The sequence below is a fragment of the Diorhabda sublineata genome, chromosome 10, assembly GCF_026230105.1.
Source record: "Diorhabda sublineata isolate icDioSubl1.1 chromosome 10, icDioSubl1.1, whole genome shotgun sequence".
Taxonomy (NCBI): Eukaryota; Metazoa; Arthropoda; class Insecta; order Coleoptera; family Chrysomelidae; genus Diorhabda; species Diorhabda sublineata.
In genome coordinates this window covers 5774943-5801122 of record NC_079483.1, presented here as the reverse complement: position 1 = coordinate 5801122, position 26180 = coordinate 5774943, and the positions used below count along the sequence as shown (strand labels likewise).

Below are 26180 nucleotides of genomic sequence, written 5' to 3'. Positions count from 1 at the left end.
GATAATCGCGAATCCGTATAACTGACGGCCGGATAATCGAGTTTCTAATGTATCACAATTTGAACAATAATTAATAACATTGCGTTAAGTGAATAAACAAAATAAATAAATAATTATTCAAAATAATTTTTCGATTTCTTATGAGCAAAAATTGAGTGGATCCTAGTTTTTGACTTCCCTGTCCCTTGTGTCTCACAACAACTAAATGATGTTGAAATCGGGCGATTGTGACGGCCAAACAATTACATTCTTCCTACAATTCTTTCAAATATTCTTTGCACAGCTTCGAGGAATGCTTTAACTCGTAAAACTCTCTCCCACTCTTGATGCGTCCAAAAAGGCAAATCCATAGAACTGCCAACTCTGGGTCCATGAGTCATCGATTACGTTTACTGATCAAAACAATGGGCTCGTTTGTAGCGGTTGGGGATGTTCCAGGCCTCCACGAACGTTTGCAGTTTCAACTGACAGTTCTTCTTCTTATATGACCTTCGCTTTGTTGCGTTGCACAGATCTAACTCGGACTAAACTACAATCATAAACACCGTAGAAATAATTATATGAAGTAAACAAATTACGGACATCATTTGTTTTTGTTTTGGACTTTCGTTTGAAAATATTAAAGATACATTTCATTAAAAGTTTCAATATCACATTTTAAATTGAAATTTACATAAATTTGGAGAAAAGGAGTGATGGTTGCTATTTAAGTATTGAGATATGGCAACACTGATGTGAATATGTCAAATCTGACAGTGCCGCCATAGAGTTTGTCATTTTTATTGGTAAATGTAATCAGAACATGTTATACGAGTGTTGTTTGATTTGTTTACAGATTAGATCTTGATCAATAAATGGAATTAATCATCGCGAACATTTTCGTGCGATGATTTTCTATGACTTTCGACGTGGATTAAACGAAAAGATCAACTCGTTTCGACTTCTTGAGCTACCGTGGTCAAACTTCGGTACAGGATGAATTTCGTGAAGGTCGACCAAAGATGAATAAAAAACCAAGCAAAATTTTTGCAGCTTTTTGTTGTTGCTAAAACCGCAATTTGTTGATTAAGCCCTTCGAGAAAAATCACAATCACTGCTAAATTCATATAAAGCTAACATAAACTTTTAATAAACCAATGAATATCGAGCTATTGAACCAACTATTTGTTGCAATTTATTGTTGTACGTGGAAGGAACTACCAAAAATTGAAAAAGACCGGACGAATTTCGCTCCTAGCAATGATTTTTTCTTAACATACGCTAGTTTGAGCTCGACGTGCTGAGCAAAAAATGCTGAATAAAATTTGTTACTACATTGAACAATGTTCGATGAGTCTAAAGAATGAGCAACAAATTAGAAATCGGCTGATCATCACCTATCGTTGAACGTTCCATTAGGGCAACTTGGAACGGTCAATTTTTAATGGTTTACCAGCATTTGTTTGCCAGAAGTGTTGGAAAAAGTGAGGAAAACTAATCGCAGAAGGCGAAACATTCTCCACCACGACACAGATCAGTTCAAACAAAAACGTTTTTGACATAATTGATGTTGTAAAGTCCTTGTTTGGCACCCAATGATTTCGAATCACATATTTTGGAATTGGTTCAAACGCATGCAAAAATGTTTTGAACAATACGAAGTCTGGCTATTGAATAACGAAACTGCGCGCCTAGAGGGCGTCCTGGACGGGTGGGGTGAGGAGCGAGTAGTGCGTTGGGTATTTAGATATTTTGTTTATGCACGTCCCAAAACACGTTTCGGTCACTATTACAGTATTTGTGCAGTAGCGGTTTGAATCGAACGTGTTTTTTGCTCGTACCAAACACCAGGAGCAGCGTATCAATCTCAAATTTCTCATTAAATTGAAAAAAACTCCGGCTGAGTGCTATACATTGTTGCAAGAGGTCTATGGGGACGATTCTCTATCTCGTGCGCGTGCTTTTGAGTGGTTTAAGCGCTTTAGTGAGGGCCGAGAAAGCACTGAAGATGACCAGCGCCCAGGTCGCCCCGTGACAGTTTCAACTCCGGGAACAGTGACCAAAATCAACCAAATTGTGCGTGCAGATCATTGAATGAGCATCCGGATGATTGTCGAGGCTGTACACTCCGATAAAGAAACTGTTAGAGGAATTAGAGAAAGATCTGCTTTGAAATGGATCCGATTTGAGCCGATAGAAGCGGTGAAGCAAAAAAAGGCAGAGCTATTAAAGGCACTCACTAAAGAAGACTTCCAGTGCTGCTTTAATAAAAGGAAAAAACGTATGGAAAGGTGTGTGGAGAGGGGAGAGAAGTATATTGAAGGGGACCATTCGAAAGTAGAATATTTTTTATAATAAAATTCCAATTATCAATATTTGTTTTTATCTGTGTTCTAAATAGTTCGAGTATGGTAGAAACATTGGCCACAGAATTGAATTCGTGTGTTTTCTCGTTCTGACATTACCTTAAATTAGTTCACAATACGTCAATACGAAATTATCTTCAATTAAATCCAAATAAAAAAATGAAAACTCGTCCCGTAGGGTAGATATGTATTCCCAAAAAATTTTGTCACAGAAAAAACCTTATGAATTTAAAAACACCCTGTATCTGGTGGAATTTGCGGGGAAAAAAACTTATTTATACCAAGAAAAATTCCTTCTTTTTTACCATTAAACTTAATAATATCTAACGCCCCCGTATTTACCTCTTCTTCTTTCGTTTTTTTCGTGTTAATATTTACGAAAAAAAAAAATGGACACTTTCTAACCTTGATAATGGAAATTCGCGTTATCATTGTCAGCTGGATATTGGGGATTGGGGATAGCAAGAGGGTCTCCCCTACCGTTGAGGTAGGTCTTGTCGGAGAAGGGGTCCTTCCCCCTTGGGGTAACGAAATCGTATTCGGCCTGTCTCAACTCAACCCCAATAAACCCGAATAAACTTCTACAAAAGGTTCGTTCTATCTAGACAGGATATTCCTTTACTTTTGGAGATTTTCAACCCCCATATACGTAAACAATTGATCGTTCCATTGACGAATGCGGTTTTATAAAAGTCAAGGTCGATAGTAAGGATATAATAATAAAAATAATTATAATAATGGAAGAATCGCCAACAAACCTACATCTATAGATCGGATCGAACTCTATCAGTACTGACGAAATATCCATTCGTAGGGGATTATACGAGGGTGAGCCCGATGTGTTTCTGCCTGGCAATGACTCCTTTATCCACCATGCCAACCCCATGGACGACATCAAGCTAGACGAAGCAAATCAATTAACTTCTCGATATACAACATCGATTCTCCACTGATATGGATTTTGAACTAGCTAAGTGCAAGACTCTTTCACATCGAGAAAGATTACGCACGAGCAATGCAGGACGTGGAAACCTACAAATACTTGAAATTCCAGCAGGCTAAATTATTGGACTACAAGTAGGCAAAAGCTGGAATCCAGGATCATTACGCGAAAAGATTGAAATCCTTGCGAAAGCAATTTAGTCCAGGAAATCAAAATCTGTGCCTGTTTTTTTAACTAACTCTTTTTGGAATGCTGAGTGGATCAAAATATAGGTTAACACGAACAATGATGACCACCACTCCAAATGAGTGTTCTCAAAGGATTTTCTTATGAATATGAAAATCAGGACATTGCTTAGAATCAGAGTTCTGGAAATACAAGTCTTCAAGTTTGTTCAAATATTAGTAGGAAACATATGCTGTTCAAAAAATCATTCATGCTGGAATAATTCAAATGTTGAGCCCGAATTTCAAATGTGTGTCCCCAAAGGATCATTCTACAAAATGATGACGAAGAAACAACAACCACCACCCCAATTGAGTGTTCTCAAAGAGTTTTCATATGAATATGAAAATCAGGACATTGCTTAGAGTTAGGGGTCTGGATATATTGCTGAAATAATTAAGGTATTGAGCCCGAATTTCAAAAGTATGTCCCCAAAGGATCATTCTACAAAATGATAACGAAGAAACAACAACCACCACCCCAATTGAGTGTTCTCAAAGGGTTTTCATATGAATATGAAAATCAGGATATTGCTTAGAGTTAGGGCTCTGGATATATTGCTGAAATAATTAAGGTATTGAGCCCGAATTTCAAAAGTATGTCCCCAAAGGATCATTCTACAAAATGATAACGAAGAAACAACAACCACCACCCCAATTGAGTGTTCTCAAAGGGTTTTCATATGAATATGAAAATCAGGATATTGCTTAGAGTTAGGGCTCTGGATATATTGCTGAAATAATTAAGGTATTGAGCCCGAATGTCAAACATTTGTTCCTAAAGGATCAATGAAAAAAAATTAGGACGTTGTTTAGGGTCACGATATTGAAAATACGAGGCTTCAAATTTGTGCAAATATAAATCGAAAACATATGCTTGTTTAAAAAATCACTCACGCCAAAATAATTAGAGCATTGAGCTGAAATTTTACAAATTTGTTTTTGAAACTTAGTTGTTAATTAGAAAAAAATTAGGGCGTTTCTCAGGATCACCATATTGGATATACGAGGCCTCACACTTAATCAAATATTAATGCAACACATAAATGTTCGTTTGAAAAATCGATGAGGCTGAACCATTTGAAATATTGAGCTCATATTTTACATACGTATCCTCAAAGAGTTTTCCTTTGGAGAAAAAAATCATAACCTTGCTTAGGGTCAGGGCTCTGGAGATATAAGGCCTCAAAGTTCTTCAAATATTAATAAAAAACTTATGGTAGGATACAATTGGAATATTAAGCTCAAATTTTCTTGAAGGATCTTCGTATAACGTAAAAAATCAAATTTACATACAATATACAGAGGTATCGTATCAGTAAATTGATGGGGCATTAACATCTTGATCCGGCAAACCATTTAAAGCGAAGATTTTCAAATTCTTCAATTGAACTTTTGTTCAGCATTCCTCGTGAAAAACGATCGGACTGCAAATTGGTTCGATGGCTCAACTAACGCCAGATACCGGTCGTCCAGAACGCGGCGCGTCGGCAACAGAGCCCGTTTTGAAGAATTTTTGGTATTCTTTCGCACTCTTGAACAATTTGGTAGCGGCGAGTTCGGAAAATGTTGTTGATATTCGGTAAACATAGTTTGTAATCCGCGTTTGTACGCAGATACGACGTTTTTGAAGCGTGAACTTGTTTAATCGACGAGCACGTGTTATCACAACGAACATGCTTCATCTCAATGTTTTTCGAGAGCGTTGCCCGACTAATTCCGATCTCTGTATTAAAATTTATCATTTAAACAAAAAATAAAAATTTTTAATAAATTGGCATTTTAATTTTCAGACTCCAATGCCTTTTTACGCCGATCCAAATCGATTCCCCACTCCCGTATGGCAAGCTGATCCGTCGCAAGGTATTTATTATATTATTTATTGTTAAATTACTGTTTTTGTGGTTTTAATTTTGTATTTGCGAATCAAAAAAAAATGTTTTATTGGAAAAAAGCCTTTTATGTTCAAGTAATCTTTGAAATTACTGGAACATTTTTGGAAGGGATGTTTCGAAATAACTTTAATCTACTCTTTTTGGACCTTATCGAAAGTGTCAAATTCTACACTCGAGAGCAAAAAAATCGATGCTTTGCAATCGATTCGGCGCTGGCGAAAAAATTGAACACGAAATTGTATTTGTTTTTAGTAAAATATACAAGTTAATAAATGTTTCTTGCAGCCACAGTCCAACAATTCGTTATCATCAATAAACATCCTTTCTAGTGCTAATTAAGGGTAACTGACCCTTATAAAAGGTTATCCATCTGATCCATCGATATCAGGTAGTTAATCGATACACATATCCCATTGACAACAAACAAATTCTACATGAAAATGGACACAACAAGTGATAAAGTTGCTCAAGCGGTCACCCAATTAAGACAAGGTCATAGTCAGTTTGCTGTCCTTACCAAGAGATTGGTAACTATTCTTTGAAGACGTGGTTCTGGAAGAAAAAGGTTCAAATCCGAAGAAGTACATTCCTGTCTAACAAGAACGCGAGGAATGGTTGGACAGTCAGAACAAGACTTATGGCAGCTAACCTCGAGCCAAAAAGTCCATCTACCGGAATCTAATTAACCCCAGCCCATCAAGTAACTCGTCTCCGATTTACCAGATAATACTTTAATTGGACAGATGAACAGTGGGGGTTCGTTTCCTTCTTAGACGAAAGCTGAGTATACCTGCATGGTAGAGATTGAAGAGAATGAGTCTATAGAAGACCTGGAGGCAGTTTTGCTCAATGTTGCATAAAAGAAAACGTGGCTTTTGGATAGTTTGGGAGGGCATTTCAAAGGCGGCAAAAATCGAGTTGTTTTTTATTGAAAATGGGGGATTAACGTCGTTTTCTACGCCAGTATGATTGGAGAAAACTTCATCCTAATGCCCGTCCGTATACTGCAGTAAATACTTCGGTACAGGAATATATACAGGATGTCGAAATTGCCGTTATGGATTGGCCAGCGCGTAGTCAGTATTTAAACCCTATCGAGCATTTATGGGATGAACTTTTGACCGCAAGCGACGATTTTTTTTTGCTTACGAATGTGGGTAATAAGAATTTATTCACACTAAAAGATTATTACCATCTTAAATCTGATCTCCAAGGAGTAATATCCTATTTTGGAAGGATTTACCACTATTTTTATGATTCAAAAGAACTATTTTGGGCCGAGTTGAGTTATTTGTGGTGACCATAAACCGAGTCCAGTAAAATTAATTCAATTTCATCAAAATTGAATCAGTACCGGGTGGGCAACGGCAGTCGGCCGTATCTCAGGACATGTTACAGCTTCAGGGAAAAAAATTCAGTTCAAAAATTCGATTTTCGTATATAAAGTACCTACCAATTAATTGGTTAAATTTTTAATATAATCCGTTCCTGAGATAATTGCCGTTCTCAGTTGCATACGCGGTACAAAAATTCTTCATTATATTTTTTTATCAGCCCTCGTATGTCAGTTTCGGCGAAATATTGTCTAGTGATTGTTTAAATGTTTTAGGTTGGCCCCAAGGTCAGTTTATTCAACAAATTCCGGCTGCCGGACAACCGATCGAAACTTACCAACAATACCCGAACGGAATATACCAGGCGACGTATCAACAACCCGCTTTCGAAACTAATACCTTTTATACGGGGGCCGTTCAAGTTTTAACTAATACAAGACCACCAAGCGCACCGAATCAACAAGTGCAGTTGGCACCGCCGCGTCCAAACTCGAATTATTCCCATACACCGAGTCCTAATCCAGCTCAACAACAACAACAACAGCAGCAAACGAATAACGGAAGACAGTATCAGGAATACAGCATACAGGGCAATCAACAAACTTCGCAACAGAATTTCCTACAAGGTGCTACCAGTGGATCGGATAATAACCAAACTGGTACGAATTCAAGACCGAGTTCAGTGAATTCGATAATGAATCCTCCAACTCCGAATCCGAATTTCAGTCCTCAACAACAACAACAACAATCAGCTCAACAATCCAACAACACGTATACCCCCATAACCAACTTCAGTCCGAATTACGTGAACGCCAATTCGGGAAACGCGCAGCCTGGGTACCCACAAGTGAACAACAGCAGTCCGCAGCTAGATTCACACAGCTCTAGTGGTTATCCAGGCCAGGAACAATACAGCGGACAACAATGGCAAAACGACGGTCAAATAATCTGGGAACAACAAGTCAAAATGGAACCGAACTACGAACCACACCAAGAACAAACTAATAATCAATACCTGCAACAACAGAACGATAATAATAAAATGGACGACGTACAAGCTACCAAAACATTTTCCCAAGCCGATAAAGTTAACCTTAATACAAGAATAAAAACGATGATACTCAATAAACAACAAGAAAATAACAAAATGGAAGATACCAAAGAACAAAATTCGACCGGTCATTTTTTATCGTATAGCCACCATCATCGCTTAACAAATTCGTTAAGCGTTGATGGTGGCGTCAAGAATCGATTCGATTCGTTCAAATCCGCGATCAACGTCGTCGATTCATCTCAAATCAGATCGGTACAAATGGAAGAAACGCTCAGAGAGCTTAAGGGAAAACGAAACAGAAACTTCACTACCTCGACTCCGGTTAAAAATATGTCTCAGGATAAATGTAGGCAATTGGGTATGGAGATACCCAGTTGCAAGTGCTTTCCTTTGGACGGAGCGCCCCCCGAACCGGGTACATATTATACTCATTTGGGGTGCGCTAATAATTTGAAAAGTTTGAGATACGATCTGGAATGTAGGACTGGCGTTAAGGGAGTTTCTATTCGGATAGAGAAGATCAGATATACCGGTAAAGAAGGAAAAACGGCGCAGGGGTGTCCTATTGCCAAATGGGTGAGTCAAAATCATATATAATTTTTTAATCGGAATTTTATTTTTACATTCCTCATATTCTAATAATTTTTTTCCCGCTGGGCGTTGCTTTTATAACCGATCAGATTATCGGAAATCTTTCCTATTCGATAACTGAATAATCATATAGACAAAGGCCATATAACAAGGAAAAGAAGTGAGTTATAACCTTTGTTTATTGACAGACAAAGGAATTTATAAAAATTTTGTCGTTGCCTTTAAATTGCAACTGTCAATTCACGTTGTCTTCTTTTTTCTCCTATTGCGGAGAGTGATTTTATTGCAAATTCCATCCAAACAGTTGAGAACACTTCAGGATGTTCAATAACTGAATACTAATGTATGCGAAGGCCGAATTATAGAAAAAAGAAGTAATAACTGGAACAATGGAAGAATTTAATTGTTCTAACCTTTCTTTTTGACAAACATCAAGGATTTTATAGAAGTTTTGACGTTTTTTATTAAAATTTGAAACTATCAAATTCTTCTTTTTCTTTCCACTCTTGCGTTGCTTTTATATCCAATCCGATTCTCGAAGATCCTACTTGTACGGTCTGGAACAGTCGAAAATAATCGATAGCTGAATAATCATTCAATTCACGACGCGTTCTTTTTTTCCTCCTTTTCTGTATTGCTTTTTATTGCAAATTCTATCCACAACAGTCTAGAACACTTCAGGATATTCGATAACTGTATAATAATATAGGTGAAGTTCGAATTATAGAAGAAAGTAGTAATAACTTGAACAATGGAAGAATTTAAAGGTTCTAACCTTTGCTTTTGACAAGCATCAAGGATTTTATAGAAATTTTCACGTTTTTTTATAATTCGAAACCATCAAATTCTTCTTTTGCTTTCTCATTTTGAGTTTCTTTTATAATCAATCAGATACTAAAAGATTCTTTCTACTACAGTCGAGAATATTTGATAACTGAATAATCATATAAATAAAGGCCATATAACAAGGAAAAGAAGTGGGTTATAACCTTTGTTTATTGACAGATACCAAGGATTTTATAAAAATTTTGACATCCTTAATATACACGCAAAGGCCATATAACAAAAAAAATAAATGAGTTCTAAACTTTGTTTATTGACGAAGACCAAGGATTTTACAGACATTTTTTCTCAATTTCCATCTGTAAAATTGCATCCTCAGCTTTTTCCTACTATTGTGCGCTGCCTATTCCATTCAGACGCAGAACATCCCAGAATATTTAGTAACTGAATAATTATATAGACGAAGACCAAATTACAGATGAAAGAATAACTTGACCAATGAAACAATTTAAAGGTTTTGGACTTTGTCTATTGATAAATAGACACAACTATTGTGCAGACATTTTGAAGTTTAACCAAATTTCCATTTGTCAATTTTCTTCCATTATTTTTTTCTCAACATTTTCTTAACATTAACATTGAAATACAGTCTAGAACAGTTTAGAACATCCCAGAATATTCGACAACTGAATAGTCATATAAACGACTATCAAAGTACATGTGAAAGAAGTCAATATAAAATTTAGTAATTCTTATTTCTCAATAGTTTTGATAAACCCCGTATATTTTGAAATTTTTTCTCCATTTCCATTCACCATTTCAACTTTCGCCATCTAGTTGAAGAAAGCTATTATTCTACCGATGTCGGTAAAGTAGATTTCTCAAAGATTAGAAGTATGAGTAACTTCACACTTTGACCTACAGAAAGCGGTGGCAGTATTTTCATATAATCAAGAAGTAAATGCCCTTTTTTCATCTGATATTGTACATTAAATACTTGTTGAACTAGGAATCAATTTATTTCGATACACAGAAAAAAAAACTATAAAAAATATTGTAACTAGACTGGAAAAATGTTACATAATACAACAAATTGGCAACACTGTAAAGAGTTTTTTTAACACAATAGTTTTTAACGTGCACGTGACTATAACAATTTACATTCTTTGAATTTGTGCTACAATAACGATTGATAATAATTAATTACATTATACGAGGTTAAACAATAAAAAAAACATTGTATAATATACGAGGTGTGCTTAAAAAGTTCGATGCGTGTAATTAGAAAAGAAACAGAATTGCAGACTTTGAAGAATCCCCCCCCCCCAGGCGAACGACAGTTGTGAAAAGTGTGCATGCGTTCGTTCCTAATTAAATCAATTAATGATTTGCGATGTTGCCAAGTTAATTTCATTTCAGAGTTGCCTAATCCATATGAATTATTTCTTATGATTTAGAAACTTATATTTCGTTTTTTTTTGATAAAAAAAGAAGAAATTCCTACATAAACATATATAACTAGGTATAATGTTCAAATATTGTTAATCACGAGGTCTATGTAACAAGCAAAATGAGGTTAGGAAGTGAATATATGTAAATAAACTGTCAAAGTAAAAATGACAATTGACAGGTATTGAGTTAATACAATACAGTAATTGATGACGTCAAAATTTTCCCAGACTATTGAAGCGATGTTGCCAAGTTTATTTCATTTCAGAAATGCATATTCCATTCGGAATTATCTTGAATAAATATTGAATTATTTATTTTTCTGGCTACAAAATATATTTATGTTGTTTTTTTAAGAAAATGAAGTGATAAGGTAACGAAGCACCATTTTTTTTATAAAAAGAAGTAGAAATCCATAGTCAAATGTATTAAACTAAGTGTAATGTTTTATATGTCGATATAACAAGCAATGTGAGGTTAGGAAGTGAATATATGTAAATAAACTGTCAAATAAAGTAAAAATGACAATTGACAGGAGTTCAGTTGATACAATACAGTAATTGATGACGTCAAAATTTTCCCAGACTATTGAAGCGATGTTGCCAAGTTTATTTCATTTAAAAATGCATATTTCATACGAAACTATTTTGAAATAATTATTTTTGCGGTTATGTAGTTTTTTTAAGAAAATAAAGTCATAAAGTCATGAAGCGCCATCGTGTTTTTGATAAAAAGAAATAGCAATTCAAACGCAAATGTATGAAACTAAGTGTAATGTTTTATATTGTTATAATAGTGAATATATGTCAATAAACTGTCAAATTACGTAAAAATGACAATTGATAGGAATTTAATACAGTATTTGATGACGCTAAAACTTTCCCATACTATTCATTATGATCAATTGAATTGCATCAATTCAAATTAACGATTTGCGATGTTGTCAAGTTTTTTTTTAAATCAAGTTTTGACATAATCATTTTTTTTTGGTTATAAAATATATTTATTGTATTTTTTCAAAAAATTATGAACGAAAATGGGGGATTTCCACTATTTTTTTCATTATTTCAATTTTGGTCATAATTATGTATAAATTTATATAAATCTCCTTTAAAAATAACAATAATTTATAATTGTACCGATTCTAATTCTGATATCTCTATATAAATTTATTGAAAAAATAATTCTTCATTGTTTTTTTTTATGAAAAAATATGTTCTTATGACACGTTGTCGCGTAAAATAGTTTCACAGCGCATGACTACGATTTTCGAGGTAGTCTTTATTTGATTACGATTAAAAAAACAAAAAAAAAGTGACATTCTCACTAAAAAATCCCGTTTACGTCAAATAAATTACGAAAAGGTCGTTACTTCGGTCGTAGTTTCAAATATTCTCTTATTTCGTGGGAACCCCTCTCAACTTTCCTAATTAATGTTTTTATTTAAATATTTTAGGTGATACGTCGTCAAAACAAAAACGAAAAATACTTGGTAATCGTCAAACAACGACACGGTCACTATTGTCGTTCGGCTTTTATCGTAGTATGCCTCGTCGCGTGGGACGGAGTGGACCAAGAAAATTCCGACGAACTTTACAACCTCCTCTCTAACAAACTCAACAACTACGGTATTCCGACTAAGCGCCGATGTTCGACGAACGATCCTCGAACGTGCGCCTGTCAAGGTATCGACGAAACCACGTGCGGAGCTAGTTACACGTTCGGTTGTTCGTGGTCGATGTATTACAACGGCTGCAAATTCACCAGATCCAAGGAAGTGAGAAAATTCCGTTTGACCGATAAACAAGAAGAAGCGATAATCGAAGATAAACTTCAAAATTTAGCCGATCACATCAGTCCGATTTATCGATCGCTGGCGCCGCAATCGTTCGAAAATCAAATCCGTTACGAAAACATCGCATCCGATTGCCGTTTGGGGAAATTACCGGGTCGACCTTTTTCCGGAGTGACGGCTTGTTTGGATTTTTGCGCGCACGCTCACAAAGATTTACATAACATGATCGACGGATTAACCGTAGTCGTTACTTTATGTAAACATAGGGGTTTGGAGAAACCGCCCGATGAACAACTTCACGTTTTACCCCTGTATATACCGGAAGATACCGACGAATTTAATTCCAAGGAAAACCAGGAAAGGAAAGTTGAAATTGGCGCCATAGAAGTTTTGGAAAAGTGAGTATATTCAATTTGGTGAAGTGTTGAGGTTAGAAATCATTTCTTCATCTACTAGATGCAGGGGCTATTTGATACTATCTTTATTGTACGTTTGGTTCCATTTGAGACAGAAAAATCTCGAATGTTTTTCCAATTGGACTAACAGAGTCTCTTCAATCCTCAGCTTCAATTCCATACCTGTTATATGTTTATCTATCCTAGATAAAATTCTATGGCGAGGCACTTCACAGGTGATTTTTCCTAAATATTTAGTGACCTTCCGAGCAATAACTTTTTTGAAAAATATTTTCATGTATTTAATATTTTTTTCAAGCATTTAGTTATTTTTTCAAGCACTTAGGGATTTTTCTCATACATTTATTGCTATTTTTCATGCATTTAGTGATTTTTTCAAGAAATATCTGCGGTTTTTGAAAAAATAAGTGCCCTCTCAAGTATTTAATATTTTTTTCAAACGTTTAGTGGCTTTTTTTTTGAAAAAACTATTGATCTTTTTCAGGTATTTAATCATTTTTCCAAGCATTTAGTGATTTTAGCGAGTATTCAGTGATTTTTTCAAGCACTTTGGGAATTTTTTTCGTAAATATTTTCATATATTTAGTGATTTTTTCAAATATTTAGTAGCTTTTCAATCTATAAATGCGTTTTTTGAAAAAATTGTTGACGTTTTTCAGATATTTAACAATTTTTCCAAGAATTTAGTTATTTTAGCGGGCATTCAGTGATTTTTCTTAAATATTTAGTGAATTTTCAAGCAATAACTGTTTTTGAAAAAATTAGTGATATTTTCAAATATTTAATATTATTTCCAAGCTTTTAGTGATTTTTTCAAGAACTTGAGGATTTTTTTTGAATTCACTATTATTTCTCATATATTTAGTGATTTTTTTGAAACATTTAGTAGCTTTTCAATCTATAAATGCGTTTTTTGAATATATTGTTGACCTTTTTCAGGTATTTAATCATTTTTCCAAGAATTTAGTGATTTTAGCGAGCATTCAGTGATTTTTCTTGAATATTTAGTAAACTTTCAAGCGGTTCTGTGTCTTGAAAAATTTAGTGATCTGTTCAAGTATTCAACATATTTTTCAAGCATTTAGTGATTTTTTCAAGCATTAGGGATATTTTTCATGCATTTATTGTTATTTTTCATAAATTTAGTGGTTTTACATGCAATAAATGCGGCGTTTGAAAAAATTGGTGATTTTTTCAAGCATTTAGGGATTTTTTTCAAGTATGAAATCATTTTTTCAAGCTTTTAGCAATCATTGAAAAAATAAGTGTCCTCTCAAGTATTTGATGGCTTTTCCTAAACATTTAGTGATTTTCCAAGCAATAAAATCAGTGTTTGAAAAAATTCGTGATTTTTTCAAGCATTTAGGGGTTTTCTTCATGCATTTGTTATTTTTCATATATTTAGTGATTTTTTCCAATATCTGCGGTTATTGAAAAAATTGTTGTCTTTGCAAGTATTTAATACCTTTTTCAAGCGTTCAGTGATTGTTTTGAATATTTATTTGGTTTTCAAGTAATAACTGCGTTTTTTTTGAAAAAATTAATGATTTTTTCAAGGTATTCAATTATTTTTTCAAGCATTTAGTGGTTTTTGCAAGAATTCAGTGATTTTTCTTAAATATTTAGTGACTTTTCAAGCAATTACTGTATTTTTTGAAAAATTTAGTGATCTCTTTTATATCATTTAATTTTTTATTTATTGTTTTCTCTTCTGTATCCTTCTGCATGTGTTTTGCCCTTTTTTTATTAAATTTTATCGCGAAACTAACACTTTTAATCGATATTAAATTTTTAAAATAGATTTCCCTTTCTAGATACACTTGCGAAGTTCGTACCTCTTCCACTCCGGCCGAAAAATGCGTAATAAGAAGATCCAAAAAAAACCAAGGAACGAAAAAACCAAAAAAAAAATCTTCGACACCTGAATCGCCATCTTCCTCGAAATCATCGACGTCTCCATTAGGTACTAATGAAGTGCAAAGTAATCAGATAACGAGTACCGTATCCGGTTATCCTAATAAAACGATATCGAGGTACGAAACTTTTTCTGACAGTAGTAATAACAGTTCCTCTTCTTCTTCTTGGTATTCTTCAATAAACGATTGTTTATACGGTAATAGCAGTTACGTTTCCTCTCCCTCTCCAACGTTACCGAAATTTTCCGTTTTCAAAACGCCCTACAATCAAGATTATTATTATTCACCGTATAATTATTACCCTTCCCCGTATAATAATTATTTCTATAGCGTTAGCAACAACCCTTTCGACGATTCCTATTCGAATATCGATACCACCCCACCCCCGATTGATAATAAAGAAAAAACCATCGATATTTCTTATACCGATAACTCCGAATGTTTCCGGGACGTTAATATAGGTGGCGTGGCTATCGCTCTACCTCACGGTAGTATTTTATTCGAATGCGCCAAACACGAATTGCACGCCACTACGGCCCTAAAAGTCCCAAATAGAATTTCCCCTACACGTATTTCATTAGTATTTTACCAACATAGAAATATGAATAAACCCCAGCACGGTTTGGACGAGTACACAGAGAAAATGAGACGGAAATTAGACGGTATCGATATCGATGTTAGTCATTCTCTAAAAACCAATAATGATATTGTCGTTAGAGCGCCGACGTTACCATCTCAAAGTTTTACTACTGTTTTTCCAATGTATCCCTGTATCGTTACAGGTCCTTATCAAGAAAAAATGCCCTTTGCGTATCCAGACAAAACCTGAGATGTATTTGCTTCCGGTTTATCCTAATTTTAGTTGCAAGACTGCTTTAAGGTTAGATCCCGTTAAACCGAGATACAACCCGGAACCCCTGACATCTGGTTATAGTTTTTTATTCGGAAAGGGTTGTCTGATTCATCTGATTCCGGAAGATATTCAGGACGAAACCTGCAAAAAGAATTAAATAGAAATACGAATTGAATGAATCGTTGCATCGGATCGTTTTTTTTTATTATTTTTTTTCAACAATAATAGAAAGATCGAATGCAATGATTCATTTTCAAAAAAAAAATTAACGTAGTTTCGAAAAATAATTAAAAAAAATATTTTTCCTTTCTGAAATTGAACCACTACTTTTTTTTAAAGAAACAAAAAGTTTATAACCTCAAATATTTTCGATATATATATATAAATATGAGGCTGAAATTAATTTTTTTTTACAAAACTTCTAATTTATCTAGAACAAAAATGACTTTTATACTGCTTCTTTAACAAGCATCTGTCATTTGGTTCATGTCAAAATTTGAACAATTTTTTCAATATAAATAAATCAAAAGTTCAGGGTTAACCTCAAATATTCTAATATTTTAAATAAATATAAGGCTGGAATTGAGTTTTCTTTGACAAAACTTTTGAATTTTTGAGGAAAAAATGACCTTATACGAGGATTGTTCCAAATGGCAACGCTGCTTCTTTAACAAGCATCTGTCATTTGATTCCTGTCAAAATTTTTTCAATATAAACAAGTAAAAAAGTTAAGAGTTAACCTCAAACCTAAATACATATAAATATGAGTCTGAAATTGAATTTGACAAGACTTCTGATTTTTGAGTAAAAAATGACCTTTGTAGAGATTGGCATTTATTGACACGTCCTCGTATCATAAAAATTTTTTATAAATAAAACAAGCCCAGCTCACATAAAAAATAATGTTCAATTCGACTTTTTTTCCATTTTTCCAATCACAAAGTAGTTTCTTGTCAAATTTATTATTCCAATTTTGACAGAAGTCAAACGGAAGAACTGCAGCTAAAAGATCGGAACTTGCCATTTATCGATGTACGCTTGTATTATAAAATTGAAAAAAAAATTAAATGGGCATAGCTTTCCATAAAAAATAATATCTAATGAATATAGAATTGATTTTTTTCAATTTCTCTCCTCAAATCACCTAGTAGTTTGCTGTTAAACTCAAAATATTTTTTTTTTGAATGACAAATGACTTTTGACAGAAGGAGAGTAACCCTCGTAGTTAACAGACCCGAGATTAAAATTTATTGACGCACCCACGTATCATAATTTTTTTTCAAAACAAACATAAATGCATTTGAATTAAATAGATTCATAATTAAAAAATTACTTATATAAAAAATATTCACTATAGATTATCATTCAACATTCATTTTTAACGAATTTGGTTTTTAACTTACCTTGATATAAAAACGTGATATAAATTCATAATTACTTCGAATGTTGGTGATACTATTTTTAAACGTAGTAGAAAAACACTTTTTAACGAGTTGTATTGAAATTTTTATTACAAAAACCATTCGTTCTGAGCTTATGCATTATTCATTTCAGATAAACAAATAAGACATTTAGTGTTTGAGGTTAACAACAATGAAATTCTTTTTTTATGGCCTCTATTGCTATAAACGTATAGTAAACATCTAAAAGCAGTTCGTAGTACATTAACTCAGCAGTCTTATAAAAGAAGAATTAATAATTTCAACGTAACTTTTGATCTAAACATCTAAAAGTATTTTGTAGTACATTAACAGTCGTCTTGTAAAAGAAGAAGATTTAATCGTTTCGACGTAACTTTATTGTTATATTTTTCGAAACTAGCGTTTTTTTGTAAAGTAGTACGAAATAATGTGAGTGCCTCTGATCTCGAACTAAATAAAGTACAAATAAAATTGATAAGTCTTTGCTGCTGCTATAATAGAAACTGAAGATGATACCAAAAAAAAATAAATAAGTCCAAGTTGTCTATTATCCTGCACAAGTTTTTTATGATCTTTATCACATTGCGGATTTTTAATTGCCATTTTTAAGTTAAGTTAGTGTGTGAGACAAAAAAAAAACGCGATTATCAACTAATCGACAAATGTTACTCAGGTAATAAGTTAACTTGATTCACAAAATACTTAATAAAGTTAAAAAAAAGAAACTAGATTATATTTTTTACTGTTGTGAATAAATGTAGTTTATCGTGTATTCGCTAAAACCATTGAATCTTCTTTAATATAGCTGTGTAAGTAAAAAATTTGTTCATATTCACCAATATATGAATCAACTCATTTTCTAAATAGAAAATATTATTTAAAATCAAATCATAAGTTTGCTAAATATTTCGCTTTTAATTCACATAAGCTGTCTTATCTATTTAACCTAAGAAATTGAGAGAATGCTTAAAATAGTTAAAAAAAAACAAATAATTTTCAATTTCCATTGAAAAACTTGAAAATACTAATTTGGACACCTTTTCTATTCCACGTTGGTTCTTTAATTTTGACTGCACAAGAACAAATGTGCTAACGGAAGCTGAAGATATGTTGCACTTAAAACCTCTTTTATGGTATGTAAATGCTTTCCAATTTCAGGTATATCTATTTACTTTCCACTAGTTGAATCCGAAAAGTTCTGATGTTATTTACATTATTTTTTTGAAATGGCTCCAACTGGACAACATACATTTCCTTAATCGTTTCCAGAGCAAGATTTCTCTTGTGCTCTGTTAAACTATATGACTTTAGATGGGTCCCACCGTAGCGTACCAAAGTTTAGTGGCACCCGGGGCGGGATATTATCTTGTCATCCCCTCAGAAATGAATTCGAGTATATTTTCCAGTAAAAACAAACAGTTCAAAATAATCCCACAAAAAAATTTAAAATCAACCTTTTTACTGCCTCGAAATTCAAGTATATTCCTGTTGTAGAACTTCCTCGTAGACCCCTGGGGGTCAGTCTATAGGACCCAGCACGTGTTAACCACTGACACGTTTGACACATGCAACCCACAATTTTGTACTGAAGAGTGGTGTCTGGGGTAGCGTGGCACTAACGTAAATTTTCAGAAAAATTGTAAATTGTCGGTCTGTGAAGACTTCAGAAGGTTAAAGAATTTAAACCATCAATAAAATGATTCAATTCATTTTTTCATTTCGAAATCTATTAAATTCCTTATGCGATCTGAATAGTATTATTTGTTTATTGACTCGTTTGATTTGCTTCTAGTAGTTAATCAGTTGAATAAAATGGATTTTACTCATTCTATCATATTGTATTGTACCGAACACCTTTTGAAAATCCAAATTACTGGTTTTGGGTAGGAATTTGTTGATTAAATATCAGAATGTTAATTAAAAGTTGAAAATTTAAATTAAAGATTATAATTAAAGGGTATATGATTATAAATATTTATTTCTGGAGGTGTAACTATAAATAACAATGCTTTAAACCCATAAAGAAATTATTACAATTTAATTAAGTTGGATTTAATGAAATTTTGGCGAAAACCGTCTTTTTTGTCATTAGAATGCGTTTATTCACAAATTGAGGTAGGTCTACCTCTAATCTTGTAAAATAGTATAGTAGAAAAAAATCCGTAATTATTGCCTTTACCATTAATTATACAGTATGTAGCCGTAAATTGGAACTATATGAAAAACCCTTTCGGGAAAAAAGTTATACCTGATGAAAAAATTTTCAAATCGTTTACGAAGTTTATCAAAAAGTACGAATTTTACTTCTAGATCAATATAAATCAAAAGTTTGGTGAACAACAATGTGTTTTTTAGCGAAATTTAGTTTTGGAAATCAAGATGGTTTCCTGGAATTTTTCTATTTTCATTTTTATGGAACTTTTTATCTTGATTTGTTAAATAACATTTATCTATGGTTTTAATATTTGATAATTTAGAAAATTGTCATTAAAAACGACTTTCATATGAATTTGTTCAATTAGTTTTTTATTTTAAATTTTTTACAAACTTTTTTTTAAATTAATTGAAAATATTATTACCAGTTGATTGCGTTTTAGATTTTATAACTAATCAAGAATAACTTTTTTCTAAAATAAATAAAAAAGTTTTGCATACGGTTACAACTTAAGTACATATACAGTATGATCACATATTAATATAATTTATTTCATAAACTACAAAGGTTTTTATGAGAAATGTAATATTGTATCTTATTAATAAGTAAACAAAAGATAATTTTTTTTGAAATTTATCAGTTTTTATGTAATTAATTTTTTGTTTTGTTTAATACACGGTACTGTACCGAGTGTATCAAATTCGAGGCGTAAAACATTGAAAAAATACATTAAAATGAAAAAAAGTTTTCACTATTAAAAAAACTACAAAAACAGTTGACACTACATAATATTTAAAAAAAAAATTTTTTTTATATATTAATGAAGATTAACTAATAAATTAGGTGGCTGTTAAAAAATTTCTAGGTTATGATTGTGACTTTACTACACACGATACACCGAATTAAAATCTTTTCATCAATACACACACACACACATCAATAAAAAATAAAAGTAATTTGATACGCCAATGAAACTTTAAGTATTTAAGGAACACTTGGAGTAAATTAACTATAATGTGGATCCCCATTAGGATTGTGTACTACAAACCAATTTTTATATTTCGACAATTTTCGATCATCAAACAAGCGATGCATATGTGATCATGGGTTTGATGAGTGAACCCTAAGGGATTAGTTGAAAATTTGTGTAAATATTAGTGAGATTACAAGAAATTATTTTAGAAATTCTCCTTTATTGATGTTTTATTTGGGTTTCCCCCAGGGAAAGCCTCGAATTTGGGATACAATTCACCCCTAGTGACATAAATTTTATATCTATTGCATAAATATATAAAAACCTTGTATATATATTTTTATTTATTTATATTATTATGTGATCAAATTATGAAGATTTTTATCGTGATTCGAAAGATCGAAATCGCTTATTTGAGATGTTGTCAGATCTGGTTTTAATAAGATCAGTTTCGACGTTGTCTATGAAGAGGCCATGCGTGTTGTAAATGGTATGATATTAATGTATGCATTTATCTTTTCTAGTTTTTAAAAATATATTTTTTGACGAATAATAATAATAAAAAAAAATAAAGTATTTATAGTGTTCTTAAGAAGCCTACGAAAGTAAATTATTGTATAGTGTTAGGATTATATCCAGTCACTTCTTCGAAAATATAAATATGTTGAAAGATGAAGTAAATGATGCCAAATATTTTAAAAATAGATTTAAAAAAAATAATAATGATAAAAATGAAATTGTATTTATTTTATATGGTAAATTTCTTCCAAGGCCATTTTTTTGGCAGCCAGACTTTTTTATGTATTATATTTTCCTTTTTAGCACTTTATTTATTTATTTATTATTTAATTTTAAATTAATATATACTAGAAATATATATTATATGAATTTTTGTTTATATTTTTTTGCTGGGTTTATTTTTTCAACGAATTACCTCTCTAAATTTTTTTTACCTTCAATAGACTATTTAAAGATGAGGTGCAATATGTAAACACAGTATTATGTCGAAAATCCGGCAAGAAAATATTAACAAAATTTTTTTTCTGGATTTAACCTGTTTTCTTTGCGACTTACGACATTGGTTCGAAATTTGAGTTTCTTAACGGTCCTAAATTTATTATTCCTCGTTTTCTTTCAAACAATTTTCATGGATATAATAATAAATTTGAATTTTATAAAATGACTTGAGGGTTAAAACGTTTTGATATAAGGTGGCTCAAAATTCTATATTTTTTTCATCATCTGTATAAAATAAACGATAAATAAATTATTAGTCTTAGTATAATCAGCAGTTGTACTTTTTTTTCAGTGTAAGTTTATGAAAATTTTTTGTTTTTCTCAATTCATTACTTCAAAGATTTTTTTATATATTTCATGAGAAATCGTTCTGATTCTAGATCTCTTTTGGGTAAAAATTTGACGTTTCGCCTTATTCTGTCAAAATATTTTGATACGAGGTCGTAACGTCAAATTTTGAACTGATTTTCTATCAAAAGAAATCTAAAAACGAAAAATTTTACATTATATTCTCATGCGGACCTCGCCGTACGATAGTTATCCGGTCACGTGTGTACTGGTCTTAATTCTTCTTATTTTTTCAAGAAACGTTTTAATTTTTTTAATAAATTAATTTTCCTTATCGATTTAAATGTGCCAATAACTTTTTATTCAATGAAAATGTCAATCATATACAGGGTTACAGGAAATTTCCTCTAATTTACCTTTTAAAGTTTCTTCTGAGGTAGTAAGTGTCCTTTGAAAATTACTTCATTAAGGATGTGTGAAAAAACGGTGTATTTTAATAATAAATGACTGGTGACAATTGACATATGTCAAACATTACCATGGAACGCCGAATACAGAGATGAAAAACTCGATCTTTTTATGTCAAATCAATTTGCCTGTCAATAAAATAATGTCAATCGTAATTTATTTAAATATTATTTATGTACATTTCTGGTATGAAATCTACATCAAATTTCTTTTAAATCAGTTACAACTTTTGTCATTCTTGTACTCATTTTAAAAGCTGGTGATAATTGACATATGTCAATGTCAAACATTACCATGGAACACAGAATGTAGAGTTGAAAAATTCATATGATGATGATATACTATCAATGTTCATTTTTCTATATAAAATCTACATTAACTTTCAAACCTGTTAAAACCCTTTATATTATCCTTGTAATCAATCAATTTAACAGCTGGTGAGAAGTTTGACACATGTCAATGTCAAATAATACCACGGAACATGAGATGAACACACAATATATAGTTGAGAAATGTCGTGAACGAGGTCATTTTTTATCGAATCACGTCTAATCGTATTAAATTTGGAAGAATTTTACACGTTGTCTGCTTTCTTTTTAAAATATGATGAAAAACTAACCAAAAAACCTCTTTTTTGAAGAGCCACTATTTTTTTGATACGAACTTTTGAATAAAGTGGAATTGTTACATAAAATCATCCTATGTAATAAATAGACTTTAATATTTTTTTAACCTTAAAATAATTTTCTGACAAATTTCCAGCTTTCGATCAATATAATTAAAAAAAGAAAATTGATAGAAAATATTTGTAAAATGTTTCAAATTTTTTTCAAGTTTATAACATTATTTCATATTTATTTACATAATCTAGTAAACCTTGAAACTTTTGATGCTAAGCGCCATCTTAACGATATATAATTAAATATTCTTTGAACATGAATCAGTGCCATCTACCGTGAACTAACCGAATTAATAAAAGTTATCAGTTCAAATCGATACATTAATGAAAATTTAGATATATTTAGGACCGTTAGAAATCGATTTTGACCCAATGCAGTTCCGGCAAAGTATTTTAGCGTTAGAAAAAAAAGATGTATATATATTTTTTACACAATTTTAGTGTGGTAATTTTTACAGAAACTGAAAAGCAATCTTTTGGAATATTTGTATATAGTTGAGCGGGTACTTCAAAATCGTTATCCACAAACTGTCATAAGTTGATTTTGTTTTGTAAAATTGGGTGTTTTTCAACAATCGGCTCATCAAGGAAATTTTCGAAAGCAATATTAATCGATAAATTCATATCATTGAATTGAAGTATCTGCTTGAAAACTAAACGTAAAAATAATCATTTGTATTTTCGCTAGTAATAGAATTTTTTTAGTTTAGATTTAAGAAAAAAATTATATGTATTGTCTTGTGAATACATTTATATAATATTAACGTTTTTATTTTATTCCTTCTACCACTTGAGATGAGAATACAAAACAATCTAATATACGAGGTGTGGTTAAAAAATATTACAACAATCACTGGAAAACTTTTTTCGAAATGGCTTCCATCTGGTTTGTCGTGGGTATCAGAAATCATGTGACATATTTATATTTCAGCACATTCTGTCTTTTCTAAAATATTTGGTGCTAAATTTGGTGAATAAAGTGGAAAAAACCTGTCAAATCAAAAGCGTTTGTTGTTGTTGGGACATTTTGATTTTCAGCCACTTTGTACCTGTACTTAGGACGTATTGTGTACAAAACTCCGTATGTCATCGTTTTGTTTCCGTTTTCAATTTTTTTTTCTCTCCTTTTACAGTAAAAATATAAACAAATCTAATATACGTGGTGTGGTTAAAAAATATTTCAAATACAACGTTAAAACTATCACTGAAAAACATTTTTCCTAATGAATTTCATCCTGTTTGTCGTGGGTATTAGAAATCTTGTGATACATTTGTATTTCAGCACATTGTGCCTATTCGAAAAGATTTGGTGCTAAATCTGATGAATAAAGTGGAAAAAACATAAATCAAAAGCGTTTGTTGTTGTTGTTGGGGAGAAGTTTTGGCATTTCAGCTACTCTGCACGTATATCTAGTAGATATTTTGTACAAGATCCATTGTTCGACTTCCAAAATACGTAGACTCTTCTTAAAGGATTCCATATCTCATTTTCCTTCAAAGGTTCGGACGCCTTTCAGACCTGTGATCTGTCCAAAAACTGACTTCACATCTTTTTATCTGCATTTTTATGGTTTCGGAATAATCAGTAAAGTTTTACAATAATTTTCTCATCGATTTATAATAGTTTCGATTATTTTGGATCTATTTACATTGTGAATGATCTGCCCAAAGACCGACCACCAGTTTAATTTCGTTTCTTCATCGATTGTGGTTAATTGAGGCCACCCTGAACGTTTTTTATCGCCAAGGCTCCTGGTAGATGCATATTTTTCCACGTTCTAGTCACGGTACGTCGAGGTATTTTTAATTAGGCGGCAATGGAACGGTGTCTTTTGCCTAGACTATGAAGACTTGCGATTCATGTACGAGTTTCATTCGGTAGTTCTTTGGTTTTATCCATTTCAAATTTTGAATTGCGGAAACGAAAACAATTCGTATACGAAATGTGTTGGTCCAAAAAGTATAAATCACAGCACGTTCTTGCGTCTAGCTGGGAATAAACTACAATCATTAACACCGAAGAAATAATTCAGTTATATAATACTAAACAAATCAGTCGAAACTTTAATGGACAGTATTATTTTTGGTTTCTAAGACACCGTTTCGACGTTGGCTTGATGTTAAGAGGTATTATGTTGAAATTTAATGAATGGATTATAGGGTGGACGAAAACTTTTAACCCAGAGTGTGTATGATGGTAATCTAACAATCTGCAAGTACATTTTTTTACTCATAGAGCCCGGATGGAAGAAAATCTATTATTTGTTCAAACCATTGTTTAAAGACGTCATAATTCATGTCCTCATGGTAGTTACCAGTACGAGTAGTTTCAAAATTCAATAAATCACCATTAACAAAACAATTTGAACTACCGAAATGTATTATTATCATTCAGCGCTCTTTTTCTGGTGGTGGATTCCAATCAGTAGATAAATGCGACTTGTAACTTTTGAAAATCAAATAATATTTCCCACGTCAATTGTCAAACATGATTCAGTGGTACCAACCGACTGGTACTGGTTACAACGTAATTTCCCTAGTGTATATTTTTATCAAAATTCGTTCCTTCGGCTACTTTGGAACTCTTGCTGAAATGGAAAGCTTTCTGCTACTTTTATTTTAGTATATACTATCCTCGAATGATTTTTTGAGCGAAAGCCTATTTCTCTTGATTGTTTTCATCATTTTCATTATCTCGAATAGTGGAAAGAATTTTGTCCACTGTCGCAAACTCTTTTCTATAGAAGAAAGCTTGCACTTTCCTACAAAGTCTTCTGGGTTTCCTAGACCTTCACGTACTATTTGAAACCCAGCACATTTGTAGATTTCCCAACACCAACTAATTCCTAAGGGATTCGAAAAAGGGTTACTGAAAGTGTTCAAATTGATTCTCATTTTGATCGATGCATTTACACTAACGTTTCTCAATTGAGAGGCAGGTCCGGCTAAGCATGTCAAACTTATGCCAACCTCTGTTTTTCTATCAGATGTTGGCCTTTCCAAATTTTTCATAATCACAATAGATGGCATCTTGCAACTTGCAGCTGAACATTTAAATTGCATTGTTCTGTTGCTTAATGGATTAGGTTCTTCTTCTTTACGTCGCAACTAGGCCTTTTACTATATTATTACGTAACATCGAATATACTGGAATGTTCTAGTCTGTACTAAAAATTAGATTTTACAAGAAGAAAGGGGGAGGTCGAGAAATGAAATGAAAAACGTTCTCTTCATTTGTATGAAGTTTTTTTCTCATAATCTTCTTTATTTTTCAACATAATCTCCTTTAAAGTCTATAAACTTGCATTGCCACTATCATGTGTTAGTTATTGCAGTTTTTTCTTACGTTTTTTTCCAAATTGCAGCATTTATTAACTTACTCCATTTTTTTTGTATCCAAAATTGAATCAATTTCGGTATTAACCATACAAGCAGTTAACCTGTTAATGATACTGATTTTTTTTGGTGTGTGTATAAAATGCTGTTTCTAATTTTCACTGTATGTGTCACTCGAATCGGAATTATAAACTTGCTACCAAACCGGTTAGTTAAACTCATATAACCTTCTTTCGAAAACTTAA

The 26180-nt window shown here is 32.2% G+C and overlaps 1 protein-coding gene across 1 annotated transcript in view; it reads left to right on the top strand.

The window, feature by feature from the left end:
• LOC130449596 (methylcytosine dioxygenase TET) overlaps positions 1-21741 on the top strand; it is a 97325-nt gene extending 75584 nt beyond the window's left edge. The window contains exons 5-8 of the mRNA XM_056787530.1: positions 5306-5375; positions 7017-8371; positions 12075-12811; positions 14644-21741. Coding sequence (XP_056643508.1) covers positions 5306-5375; positions 7017-8371; positions 12075-12811; positions 14644-15574 — 3093 coding nt within the window. The 3' untranslated portion in view covers positions 15575-21741. The remainder of the gene's footprint in view (positions 1-5305; positions 5376-7016; positions 8372-12074; positions 12812-14643) is intronic.
• The last annotated feature ends 4439 nt before the right edge of the window (positions 21742-26180 follow it).